Source organism: Paralichthys olivaceus, chromosome 11, assembly GCF_024713975.1.
Source record: "Paralichthys olivaceus isolate ysfri-2021 chromosome 11, ASM2471397v2, whole genome shotgun sequence".
Lineage (NCBI taxonomy): Eukaryota > Metazoa > Chordata > Actinopteri > Pleuronectiformes > Paralichthyidae > Paralichthys > Paralichthys olivaceus.
The window spans coordinates 17,014,495-17,028,208 of record NC_091103.1 but is presented as its reverse complement, the minus strand read 5'-3'; the positions used below and the strand labels follow the sequence as shown (position 1 = coordinate 17,028,208).

The 13,714-nt window shown below is 42.3% G+C and overlaps 3 protein-coding genes across 5 annotated transcripts; 1 reads left to right on the top strand and 2 right to left on the bottom strand.

Annotated features, from left to right (window-relative positions):
* Positions 1–195: 195 nt before the first annotated feature.
* actmap (actin maturation protease) lies at positions 196–4,932 on the bottom strand. Of its 3 annotated transcripts, none has more exons than XM_020087967.2 (7): positions 4,632–4,932; positions 4,229–4,457; positions 3,156–3,224; positions 2,877–3,001; positions 2,444–2,573; positions 1,933–2,003; positions 196–1,333 (listed from the first exon to the last, which is right to left on the bottom strand). In XM_020087967.2, the coding sequence occupies exons 2-7, from the start codon at positions 4,405–4,407 to the stop codon at positions 999–1,001; spliced, it is 909 nt and encodes a 302-aa protein (XP_019943526.2). In that variant the 5' UTR covers positions 4,408–4,457; positions 4,632–4,932; the 3' UTR covers positions 196–998. The 3 variants fall into 3 exon arrangements, with proteins under 3 accessions (XP_019943526.2, XP_019943527.2, XP_069390440.1); XM_020087968.2 differs by having other exon boundaries at positions 4,229–4,434; positions 4,632–4,761; XM_069534339.1 differs by having other exon boundaries at positions 4,229–4,337; positions 4,632–4,758.
* A 500-nt stretch (positions 4,933–5,432) lies between these two features.
* LOC109630129 (uncharacterized) lies at positions 5,433–7,465 on the bottom strand. The gene is made up of 4 exons (XM_020088147.2): positions 7,343–7,465; positions 7,097–7,252; positions 6,472–6,634; positions 5,433–6,168 (listed from the first exon to the last, which is right to left on the bottom strand). Exons 2-4 carry the CDS (start codon positions 7,139–7,141, stop codon positions 5,441–5,443), a joined length of 936 nt encoding a protein of 311 aa, XP_019943706.2. The 5' UTR covers positions 7,142–7,252; positions 7,343–7,465; the 3' UTR covers positions 5,433–5,440.
* Positions 7,466–8,490: 1,025 nt separating this feature from the next.
* On the top strand, positions 8,491–13,240 carry LOC109630282 (ribonucleoside-diphosphate reductase large subunit). The gene is made up of 4 exons (XM_020088389.2): positions 8,491–8,696; positions 9,869–11,850; positions 12,037–12,225; positions 12,745–13,240. The coding sequence occupies exons 1-4, from the start codon at positions 8,678–8,680 to the stop codon at positions 12,934–12,936; spliced, it is 2,382 nt and encodes a 793-aa protein (XP_019943948.1). The 5' UTR covers positions 8,491–8,677; the 3' UTR covers positions 12,937–13,240.
* The last annotated feature ends 474 nt before the right edge of the window (positions 13,241–13,714 follow it).

Sequence of the window (13,714 nt, the reverse complement as noted above, 5' to 3'; positions counted from 1 at the left end):
ATATTTAAATTGAAATCAGTTCTGGAGTCTTTGTGTCATCTTGCTAACAAACGCAGATGAAAACATAACCTCCTTAGTGGAGGTAATTTAAAGTTAAAACCATTTATTGTACAAACATCACATTCGCTCTGTGATGACGTCATATTGCAAATCTGCAAGAAAAAAATGTAATTCTCCATAAAAACAGCAGCAGTCTTTTCACTTTATAAGTAATTTATTGTGATTAAAATACTCATATTTTGCCCATTTGCACTGTCATAACATCACATTTCAATTTAGGAGGTCTACCTAAACAGCTTCACATGGTGTAATGTTCAAAATACACATTATTTATCTCATATCGTTCAGCTGCAGTGCCTCCTCTGTGACCGATTGGTCAGCCTCATTCTTTCGTAACTAGTTGAACCACTTAGAGCATGTGTCAGACATGACTCCTGCGTCGGATTGACGCAGAGACTACACCACTGTGAGCTTTGCAATGTGCAATTAATACATAATGTTATGTACTATGCAGGACAATAAATAATAGAAACGTCATGTTTACATGACAGGCACTTCAGTCGGAGAACATGATCAGATCTTTTGCTGAACAATAATGAGGTAACACGGAGTATTTGTTCTTCAGGGCACACAGCATTTCAAGAGCCTCTCATTCATCATTATTTAACAATTAATTTACCCACAACATTTTCCCCTGAGGCCTTGTACCAATAGAAAAATCTGCCTGAGGTTTTTTTCAATAGCATTTTAAATGTTCTCCTATCACCCATCCCTAATAGGCTCAACAACCATGCTACATCAACACTGTGCCAAATACAGAATTATTTACAGTGTGAAACTCAGCTTCAAAGCCTTTTTCACAGTCCTGTAAATTTACTGTAGGTTCACTCATACTTTATAAGAATCCTCTTTGATGCCTCGCGTTATTACTTTGAATTGTTCCCTGCATGTTCTCAAATGCAGTTTACCTCCATCATTTAAATAGCAGCAAACTCTTATTACTGCCCCTGTGTCCTCGTGTGCAGCAGTACAGCCTTTCCAGCCAGCCCAGCCTCCACACCTCCTGTAGAAACCACATACCGGGTCCCGTCATTGGCTCTCTGAGGGTCCATCGTCCTCAGCTGCTCGTTGCTCTGAGCTACACTGTCCAGGCTCCACAGCTGGTAGCGCAGGCTTTTACCCTGTTTAGCCAGGACGTAAACCTCTCTGAGCCCCGTGCTGCGGACGGGACAAGGGGAACTGGTGTCGCTCGGCAGGTTAAGCCAGGGAAGACTGGGGTCAGGCTGACCGAGACTTCCACTCACACTCCCCTGATCCAACCCGAGGAGAACGCCTGTACAAAAAAAAAGAAGAAATTTCACATAATGACATCTAATTAAATTGATTAAAAATCTGAGGTCACATCTTTTTCCATTAAAAGATCTGCACAATATTTCAGTCAGTGTATGTTCTTTTAAATATATAACTAAATTACAATTCCTATTCTCTTTGTCACCAAATACATTTTACATACAACCAGAAATCCATGTATCAAATATATAGAAAATGACATACTGCCAATTTGAACAGCACTTCACCATATAGTGACTGTGATGTCACACATATGAACCAAGTAACATCATCCATACCAAGGTTATAACATATACCAATTATCTAGTTTTCTTATAAAACTAATTACTTGGATCCAATTGAATACATCGGAGTTGTCTTAGTGTGTTGCAGCTTACATGTTGAAACCTATCAGTTCATTTTCAGCAGCAATTAAACACAACACAACAGTGGAATCTGAACCTACTATGTTAATTACTAATAGAGCACAGGAAATTAGATAAGTGCCAAACCAGCTTCATCATACAAGTTGTGCTTTTCAGGGTAAGCCTTGTTTTCCTTTACAAAATGACTCTCTGGTGAACGAGCGATGTCCAGTCTTACCTGAGGCGACGGCCCAGTGCGCCCTGTGGCCACCGCGCTGGCATGGCTCATGGTTGTAGTCCTCATCATATCTGTAGTCACTGTCAAAGACTGTTCTTTGGTATCATATAAAAAGCAGCACAGCCTGATTAATACTAGCTGTTTGAAGCTGATACACATATCAATATTTGGGAGTTTAAAAAAATCTTATAACCAAACATCAGCCAATTGTAATTTTTAACATTTAACAACAAATAACCTTTTTGTGAATTAAATCATAATGTGACGAAATGTGACCGAGACAGATGTTAAACGTGAAAGTTAAGAGTTAATAATTAAAATAATCAATGTCTCTCTCCAGGTGAAACCCTCACTCAAAAGTGAAAACAGTTTGTTGTTAATTATCAGCTGACAGACACACAGTGTTTTCTACAAAAGCTAAATGCCTGGGTGTTTTCAGCAAAAGATAACATACTGCTGAGAGCAGTTTGTTAGCTTTCAACACAATTTGGTTTCCTTGGGTCCAAGATACGGGACGAGAACAGGCTGTCTCCCCCACAGATGTGTGACGACGGCTGCAGCATTGTCACCACTCAAACCTCCAGAAAGCAGCTCGGCCTTACATCTGCAAGCCTCTTCTGCCAGGAGGGCCATGTTGTTAGCTGCCAAGATAAAAACCTTAGTGAGAACATAAAAATAAAAAAAACACCTTAAAACTCAACACAGAGAGAGAGTTAAATATGTGATTCACCACTAAAACAACTTTCACATTTTAAATAACATCCTGCATCTGGCCCTTTCAGCTAAATGTCATATTTGCTCTTCTAGTGACACCTAGTGATGCCTTGTTATTTCTTTAGCCTTTGAGAGGATTCAGGGCTATGTCATGCGATGCATGATGACAGGAACACGCCCCTCTTTGTTTTACACTCTCATTTTGTTTCCTTTACACATTATATTGGTACCTGAAAACATTTCCCCCTGTGCTGTGTATCCTCTGCTCAGTGCCGTCTGAACCACGGTCTCCATGTTGACACTCAGCCGTGGCTGACGGAGGTGAGCAGCCATCCACAAAGCCACCAGACCGCACCTGAAAGGTAAATGGTTAAGGTCACACCCAGGTAAATATTCAGGTCAAATTATTAACACAATGGTCTGATTGTTCATACAACAGCTGTGGTTATGTACATTCTTTCTCAGTAAACTGTTAATGGGCAGGTATTAGAATGAAACCACAGACTCACTGTGGACCATCTTGGATGAGAGAAGGCACATATGTGTTCACCAGGATCCACTGCAGGTCCTTCCTAAAACTGAAGCAAAGATCATCATGTAACTAAATACACACTTTCCCATCAGAACGACTGTGTAGTCATACATTCCAAAGTCAAAGAGCTTATTTAGTACAATTGTTCAAACTGTGAGAATCTAGTTCAACAGCCCAAATATAAACATAGCAGCATTCATGTTTACTCTACGGTGGCTGTGTTTCAACACATCAACTAGTCTTATGTAAGAAAGTGGGACGGACTAACTATTAGGAAACAGTTTTTCAATTTGTTTTCATCAGTGTCTGTTATTAAGCAGGCTTACGCAAAAAGTAGTTACCACGACACTTGGTGGAAGGATGTGATATGAGTCAGTGAGGCTGATCCAGGAATTTTCTCATTAACATTGCGAGATTTCGTGTTTTCAACACTTTTGGTTATTTCTCACAGATCGGGATATTTTTTTAAATCAGGCATATTTAGGGGACTGATATTCATGAGTGTCTGCAATTTGGTGCAGATCCAAACAAAACACTGAATCTAGTGATTTTTAATGTGGTTTCATAAGGGGACTGTTGAGTCTTAGTGGAGGTTTGTGCTTTAATGAGTGCCACTCTAATCAGAAATGATGAATTGATTCCTGTAGGGAAATTAGGTTTTGTTACAGTTATTCCAGCCAAGACTAGAATAATTACAATAAATAAATACAAAACATAGCTGAAATCAAAAAATTGTTTGGAAAAAATGTTTGCCTTCATCCAATATATAAAAAGAAGTTAAATAAGAATGAATTACACATACAGTACATGCAATAGTAAAACATATACAATAATAGAGTTTATACAAAAGATGATAACTTATTATAAATTAAGGAGTAATGTGCTGGCAGGGTGAATTAAGCCCAGGGCTGGTTAATGGACTCAGGGAGGAAGTGTTATTTATTAATCTTTGCTCTGAGAAACTTGTTTATGTGATGTTAAACCAGATTCCAGACAATGACACCAAAGTCATCAGGTGTTCAGGTTAAATGTTTCCTCAGTGACGCTCACCTGCTGTCCCTCTGGCTGAGCAGGGAGCAGGCCTCAGCGTGGTCTCCCTCCACAGGACTCCTGCTGCTGGCTATGGTCTGATACAGCTTCTTCTTCCTATCTGCTGAGGCTGGAGGAGGAGGAGGAGGAGGAGGAGGAGGAGCAGGTGGAGGAGGTGACAGGGAACACTCCATTGACATGTCCGTACTGGTCCTCCCGGATAAAGCCTCGTATGAAGGAGGGGATAACGCTTCAAAAGCAGGAAGTGCCAGCAGCTGTTAAAACCCCTCCATACAAACTCAAGCTAACTCTGACAGGTCAGCTAACAGCTCTGATGCTAACAACAAACTGTGGAAGTTCTTCGTTAACAAACAAATCCTCTCTTGAAACTGATCTCGATCAGAGACCCACTGTTAATATTTACCTTGTTCTGGTCATCAAGCCCCCGCAGTTATGCAGCGAACACCACCGGAGTTCAGTCTGTGTCTGATCAGCTTCTACCTCCTGGATCTGTCCATGACAGTCCCGCTTCTTCGTCTTCACTACCGGAGCAACACACGCTCATACCGCCCCCTAGTGTATCTTCTGGTTTTAAACCCTCATCAAGTGTCTTGTTTGGATTTACCCCATTGTGCCATTTATGTTTATAAAGAATGTTCTATATATGTTCAATGTTTCAATAATGATGCAATAAAACACCGACACACTCTACATAGTATATCTTCTGATTTTAGACCATGAATAAATATTAGCTGATTATTTCATTTTATTTATATATTTTATATTTGGAGCTTGTTTGTTGTCTGTAAACAACAATGTCCTATATTTTACCAAACTATTACATTTTATTGTAAAGAATGTTCTATACATGTTCAATGTTTCAATAACCAATCTGATAATAATCCAATACAATACCAACTCCTGGTGTATCTTCTGAGTTAATCTAACATTTTCCTATTATTATTTTGCATATATTAGTATAAAGCATACTGGCTCATGCAAAACATTGGATAAAAACTTTAAAGAACAGAACCATCATACTTATATGATGATTGTGTATTTTGTCTTCCTCCCATCTTCCACCGCATTAATTCTGTAAAGACACAAACCATCCACCACAAGAGTATATATTTTGCACATGCAATAAAGTTTCTAATCACCATTACACTGCCCCCTCACCCACTTTCCCCCTGCGGTCATGATAATTCATCACTAAAACTCAGTGTAATTTATTCAGTCTTTGTTTATTTTTTTAAAAAGGATAATTACAACTGACTCCCCCCGGCTAAGGTGACCTCTGCCTGGTACCGCTTGTGTTCTTGTACTACAATTTCTATCAACATATTCGAGTTGAGATGAACCTCTGATGTCTTTTAGCATTGCATGCTTTCTTTGTATGTGAACTGACAGATTTTTTTTGTAAAGAACAATGGAGCAGTGAGGGCACTTCACTGATTTCAAATTTGCCACACGAAAACATGTCAGCTCTGTTGTTTCAGAGCGTGCAGCACCAAATTGTCCTCTGGGTGATAAATCCAATTCAAAGGCCTTTGGGGGTGAAGCTGAGGGTGGTTGAGAAGACTGTGGTGTAACAGAAGCTTTGGGAGAAAGTGTGTAACAGTGGTCTTCATTTGTGATTGATGAAATAAAATCCTCTGGAGCAGATTGGGGAGAGTGAAGCTCTGAGGCAGAGTTTGAAGACGTGTATCCTGGAGCGTGAGCTGACTTCTCTTGGGAATCACAGGGAGTGAAGCCCAGTGATGATGAAGCTGTCGAGGGGCCGACATCAGCTGACTGAGATGAGATTGTTTCACATGGAGCAGGCACTTTATCAGAGGGTCTCTGACATCCAGTCACATGTGCCGCAATATCTTTTTTGCGCACAATTGTTTTTGTGCAGTTTGGACAGTGGTAATGACCCGAGTCTCTGCACGACAAGTTGCATCGGCAAATGATAGTGTCTGCAAAGAAAGAGTAATGTAAGATAGATGTATGACCTTACACAATAAAAAACACAAACATATACTTTTTAGACAGAACATACAATATACACATAAGATTTATAAACTCCAACAATGGTTACCAGTTTACCAAGTATAACTTAACTACAAAAAAGCCATGCTCGCTAAAAATAATAAAAAATAGATAATCCACTGACCCCAAAATTTAGACTGTTGCCCTTAAATCTAGGGAAAATGCAAACGGACAGAGTGGTGCTACTCAACATAACGGAATGTTACAGCAGACGCTTCCTATTAGCTTACCTTGGAGATGCACTGCATTCTGTACGTGGGCCCCCAGGTGTCTGCGTAATGTCTCTCCCTGTGTGGTGATGAATTTGGGGCACAGAGGACAACCAAACTGTGCCCAGCTGTGGAGGGAGGTGCTCTGCAACTGTCCTCCACCCTTGATTATAGACAGGTGCATCTGGAAAACAGATCAAGTCATTTTAGATGGTTTTAAACTGAATTCAAACAGTAACACACATATTCTACATCATCAGCTGGTTTCCCTGACAGTCACTGAGTCAGGTCCTACAATGGATAGCGGTGGAGATAAACGAGAGGGTGCTGCTGGGTGAAGGCCATGTTGTCATCTGCTGCTGCCACAGCGAGCTCGTGTCACGTCATTCAAACGTTTGGTTCTCATCATTAAACAGGTTTAGCTGTATATTTTTAAGAAGTGATTACAGATACACGGCCTGTAACTGTGGCACTGACATGCTAACATCAGCAGACTGGTTGGACTCGCTCGGTATTTTTACTGTGTCCGTATCAAACCCTGAGTTAGACATTCAACATGTACTAAGACTTTAGAAAAGACAAGACAAGTTCCTAAGACTTGATTCAATATGACTTAATAATATCTTCTTCAGACTCTGTATCTCACCGCTGGTCTCTGTGTGTTTTTCCAGCTTTCCTCCTCAGTCCCCATGTCCGCGAATCCAACCTGCAGACAAGATGGCGGACCTCCGTCCTCCACACGCACATGCGCAGTAGATGTCAGTGAGCGGCGCGCACTGAGCGCACGCGCAAATAGACCGCGCTTGAGAGGAAATGACGATCCAGACGGAAGTTGGTTTTCTGTAGTTTTATTTTTAATAATATTTGATATATATTTAATAAGAATACGAACCTTTAGACAAATACCACGTATCAACGTTTATCAGTGTTGATACAGTGAACAAGTCCAGCAACGAGAAAAGTGCATTGAAGAGATTCCACAAATATCTTCATTCTTCTATCCGTTCCTACGGGGCTTGACTTTTAATTGTCCATAAGTAAAAATATATGAAAGACATCAAGATTTTGCATGTCTACAACCATAAGTGATATCAGTTTTTTTTTTCTCATATCCATCCAATGAGTTACAGGGCATGAGAAAAACAAACATTCTTCTGACACGATGCAAAAGGAAGGAACAAAGGTCGACTTCTTTCAAGGATCTCTGCAGCAGGATGAACCTCCTGCTGCAGAGATCCTATGAACTATTTTGGAGTGGGTCACTTTGACCTTTGGGGAAATACGCTATTTAATACATTTAGAATGTGCTTATTCCACAATAGCCACAGTTTCCCTCTCAGGAACCTGGATATACAATCCTCTATTATAGTCATGTTAAATGGCTGCATCCAGGTCTGTCTCAATTCGAGGGCCAAACATCACAAATTCATTCCCAGGATTTAAAATGACAAAAAAGCTGAACTTGGAAACAGTAACTTCACTTCTTCTAACACTTTTCCTCCTAGCACCTGACGAGTAGAGCCCTCACTCCAAAGAATAAAGCGTAACAGTCATAAATACTATAAATCACTTATTATATTCATCATATTTAGGCTATATGTTTATTTATTAGTTTAGTTTAATGTATATCTACTAACTCCATTCCCTTAAACACTTTCATGAGCTGGTGCCCATTAAAACTGGACTGTAACTTCTGATGGTTACATGACCTATTCCTTTTTTATTTAAACTAATTTTAAAAACATACACAGAGGAACTTTTAAACTTTAAAAAAATGATTAAGACTATTCACTAACGTTTTAGAAATATTAAAACATAGGGGATTACATGAAAATACACGGAGAAATAAGTGTACAGTCATCTCTTAATCGTTTGACAATAATAACAAAAGACAATAAATGACCTACTTCTTTGTCCCGCCAGATTCGAAGACAGGAAACGGAAGCTGGCGTCTTAAACTCTTCTGATTGGTCCTCACACATGACGGACCCGCGGTTTCTCGCTGCTGATTGGCCAAGCAGTGTGCAACCCCCTGCCGTCACCGCTGACGTCTTCCGTACTAAAGCGACGTTAGCGGGACTTTCAGAGACAGTTCGCGGGTTCTTCACAGAGTCTAGTCGGACCTCACCTCCAGCCGAGCACCGTGACACCGACCACAGGCTGAACGCGTAGCCGAAGAAGCTGCAGTTTCACCCGGGGAGACGAGTAGAGACCACGCCGTGACATCATGCACGTCATCAAGCGAGGTGAGTGGCTGAGGGTGGAAGTCCTGGAGCCGGAGTGAAACAGGCCTCAATTAGCTTCTCTGCTAACTGTGTGTAATGCGATGGTCAGAGATCAGATCAGGTTCTTACATCAGACTGCACAAACTCACAGTTCGTGCACGTGGCAGCGGACCCGCGTACACGTCGACATTAACACAGAGAGATGTAATATCTCAGTCCATGTGCTCGAGATCCATTCAATGATTGTTTATGGACTCAGCCATGTTGAGCCTTTGTCACAGTTGGCGCCAAAAACTTAAGATATAACATAAGTTAGGAGCTTCAGTGTCTCTGTGGATCTCAATGGCTGAATACATGATGAAAACACTCACTCCTCTAACGAGCAGACGCGTTATTTACCTCAAAAGTATAAATTAACAAGATGCAGTCTTGTAGATGAGATGGGTCTTTATTTCTGATCGCCTGCTTATTTATTTGATCATTGCAATTGATCGTATTTTATTTATTATGCCTCAGGTTGATCCCGATTGTCCCGTTGAACTCGCTGCATCACAATGTTATTGCAAATTCAACTCCCTGTAACAGTTTCACACCTCAAGGTGTGAAAGTGGTTGTAAATCATTGATTTCATAAAAGGGCTTTTTACTGTGAAACGTGCATTCTAACCAAATGTTTTATTAACTAAAAAATCACTCTTGCGTGTGATAAATGTGGTCCATCCTGCCTGACAGAATCCAGACTTGATCATGACTCATTGTTAGTTTTTTTTTTTTAGTTTTCTTGTTACTGGAGATGACACAATACTCTGTTTCTCTTCCGGTACAATTCTTATACCTGGATTTTGCATATCTGATACCAGTGCATTCAAAAAACAAGGAGAACAATTGAATGTATTTTAACAGCTGTTTGCTACTAATCCTCTGTAGAAGTGATGATTATCATAACAGGTCTAACTTGACAGTCATAACTGCAAGAGAGCACAAATAAATAACACTAAGAACAAAGAACATGTTTATCAGTACATATTGATAAATTGCTGCCATTATTGTTCTGGCTAATGATACACAACCAGAAATTTTTCACTACTCTACAAACTGTTCTTGTCAGTTTTGGAGCTGCCAAGAAAAGTATTTCTGATTTGCTTACTGAAAAATGAAGTTGTGATTTATTGTTTGGTTTTTTTTTGTTTTCAGATGGACGCCAAGAGCGCGTCATGTTCGATAAAATCACCTCTCGTATCCAGAAGCTTTGCTATGGGCTGAACTCTGACTTCGTGGACCCGACTCAGATCACAATGAAGGTGATCCAGGGTCTGTACAGTGGCGTCACCACAGTGGAGCTCGACACTCTGGCTGCAGAGATCGCCGCCACCCTCACGACCAAACACCCAGACTATGCCATCCTCGCTGCACGGATCGCCGTCTCCAACCTGCACAAGGAGACAAAGAAAGTGTTCAGTGAGGTGATGGAGGATCTGTTCAACTACGTCAACCCTCTGAATAGACGCCACTCCCCTATGATCTCCAAGGAGACCCTCGACATCGTTCTTGAAAACAAAGACCGCCTCAACTCGGCCATCATTTTCGACAGAGATTTCTCCTACAACTTCTTTGGCTTCAAGACTCTGGAGCGTTCCTACTTGCTGAAGATCAACGGCAAAGTGGCCGAGCGGCCGCAGCACATGCTCATGAGAGTGGCTGTTGGTATCCACAAAACAGCTATCGACGCCGCCATCGAGACCTACAACCTGCTCTCAGAGAAGTGGTTCACCCACGCGTCTCCTACGCTCTTCAACGCAGGAACCAACAGGCCTCAGCTGTCCAGCTGCTTCCTGCTCACCATGAAGGATGACAGCATCGACGGCATTTATGACACGCTGAAGCAGTGTGCCCTCATCTCCAAGTCAGCTGGAGGAATCGGCGTGGCGGTCAGCTGCATCAGATCAACGGGGAGCTACATTGCTGGCACCAACGGCAACTCAAACGGGCTGGTCCCCATGCTGAGAGTCTACAACAACACGGCGCGTTATGTCGACCAGGGCGGCAACAAGAGACCCGGGGCCTTCGCCATGTACCTGGAGCCATGGCACTTTGACGTGTTTGACTTCCTGGAGCTGAAGAAGAACACAGGGAAGGAGGAGCAAAGAGCCAGAGATCTTTTCTACGGCTTGTGGATCCCCGACTTGTTCATGAAGAGAGTCGAGAGCAACCAGGACTGGTCTCTGATGTGTCCCAGCGAGTGCCCCGGGCTGGACGAGTGCTGGGGGGAGGAGTTTGAGAAGCTCTACACCCAATATGAGAAGGAGGGGCGGGTCAAGCGTGTTGTGAAGGCTCAGCAGCTGTGGCACGCCGTCATCGAGTCCCAGACGGAGACGGGTACACCGTACATGCTGTACAAAGACGCCTGCAACAGGAAGAGCAACCAACAGAATCTTGGCACCATCAAATGCAGCAACCTCTGCACCGAAATCGTTGAATACACCAGTGACGATGAGGTCGCCGTCTGTAATCTGGCCTCCATCGCTCTCAACATGTACGTCACCCCCGAGCGGACTTTTGACTTCAAAAAACTGGAGTCTGTGACCAAAGTTATCGTCAAGAACCTGAACAAGATCATAGAGATTAACTACTACCCAGTGCCCGAGGCTGATAAGTCCAACAAGCGCCACAGGCCAATCGGAATCGGCGTCCAGGGTTTGGCCGACGCCTTCATCCTGATGCGTTACCCCTTTGAAAGCCCAGAGGCTCAGCTGCTGAACATCCAGATCTTTGAGACCATCTACTACGCCGCCCTGGAGGCGAGCTGCGAGCTGGCAGCCGAGTTGGGCCCCTATGAGACATACGAAGGCTGTCCTGTCAGCAAGGGCATCCTCCAGTACGACATGTGGGAGAAGACGCCCACCGACCTGTGGGACTGGAAGCTGCTGAAGGAGAAGATTGCTAAGCACGGCGTGAGGAACAGCCTGCTGCTGGCCCCGATGCCCACGGCCTCCACCGCCCAGATCCTGGGCAACAACGAGTCCATCGAGGCCTACACCAGCAACATCTACACCCGCAGGGTCCTGTCCGGAGAGTTTCAGATCGTCAACCCTCACCTGCTCAAAGACCTGACGGAGAGAGGACTGTGGAGCGAGGAGATGAAAAACCAGCTGATCGCTCACAACGGATCCATTCAGGTAATAGATCAAAGTCTCCTCATTGAGAAGAATTAAACTTCATTATTTTGTCATTGTGACATTAGTCAGATTCATACTAAAGTAAACAAAATAAAAAATGGTGGATTTAAAGAAGTTCTTTAAAACAGTTTCAGCTCCAGTGCTGTAGTTGAACTAAAATGTGAAATTGTTTTTTTTTTTCAACAGGAAATTAATGAGATTCCAGATGATCTGAAGCAGCTTTATAAAACCGTGTGGGAAATCTCCCAGAAGACCATACTGAAGATGGCTGCTGACCGAGGCGCCTACATCGACCAGAGCCAGTCCATGAACATCCACATCGCTGAGCCAAACTACGGCAAACTGACCAGCATGCACTTCTACGGCTGGAAACAAGTGAGTGACACCTGCAGGACAAATCAGAAGAGAGGGAAACAAGAACGAGAACGCTACTCGGTACAGAGACTGGACAATCCCTCAGACAAGTTTTTGTTAGTTGGTTTATTTGTGGAAATATAAGTATATTCATAAATTGATGAATGATAAATATAAAAAATATCCCAGATCCAGGCATGAATCCACATCTTCCTCCAAATCTACCTCTTTTTCAGGACCCATCCTTCCACCAAGTTTGTTCAAAATTAAATCAAGTTGCACCAAATGTCCATCACTGTTCCATAAATATGGCTGATGTTACAGCAAGTTGGGGGGGAATCCTGGATCTGGTCCATAAGTTAACGAGTTCTTTCTCAGCCCAAACCCCACCCTTCTATCAAGAATCAATAGAAACAGTTCAGTAGTTTTCGGTGCAATTCTTCCAACGAACAAACGCATGAAAACAACCTCTTTGGCGGAACTCGTGAGAACAAACCACTGAACGCAGCATGTTAACCTCTCTCCTCCCTCCCACCACAGGGTCTGAAGACAGGGATGTACTACCTGAGGACGAAGCCAGCCGCCAACCCCATCCAGTTCACCCTGAACAAGGAGAAGCTGAAGGAGACGCAGCCGGCCAGTGTCTCGGAGCAGGAGATCAGAGAGCGGAACACAGCAGCCATGGTTTGTTCTCTGGAGAACAAAGACGACTGCCTCATGTGTGGATCCTAAATGTTTCTCCTCTCTCCTCCTGTTGAAACTTGAGGTTGTTCCCCTGCTCTAACTTGATGCTGAATCTTTTGGGTGATGAACCTGATGTTTGTTCAGTGCTTCACTCACAAAGATTCATAAATACACAAAGCATTTTCTTGGTTTTCTTTTCTCTGGTTCACTGTGGGAGATGGTTTGAATGTATAGAATAAATTTTATGACGCGTCCCGTTAACCCACTGATGTCAATGGAAAAATTGCAAGTACTTTACTCTATTTTATGTTGGAAATCAAATAACTTTGTAATAAAAAAAATGTAAGTTTCATATGTTTCCTTGTGTTTGTGTGCACCAGGGAAACAACTTTATTCAGATGTTGGGGGGAAACAAAAGCAGGTGGTGTCAAGCTGCTGATCTTTATCTTCATTTCACTAAATGATGTGATTCCACATTAACTAAATGTCAAACTCATCTGAAACAATGTGCTGTAATGAAGACCAAGTGGCAAATTTAGGTTAAGTTAATAAATGTTCAGCTGATAAACAGTTCAGACATTTATTAAGTCCACACCAAGTAACACCCTGGTTCCAACATCAAAATCAAAGGATTTGCTGTTTTGTTCTTTTTCTAACACAGAATAAACATCCTGGTGTTCTGAACTTTCGGTAAAAGAAATGTAAAGATTCTACATTGAGCTCTGCATGTTATGTGCATTTATACAAAAATGAATTGCATCCAGTTCATACCACTTATCTATCTAAAGAGAGGAAAGTCTTTTACACTCCATAGGATGAAAACCAA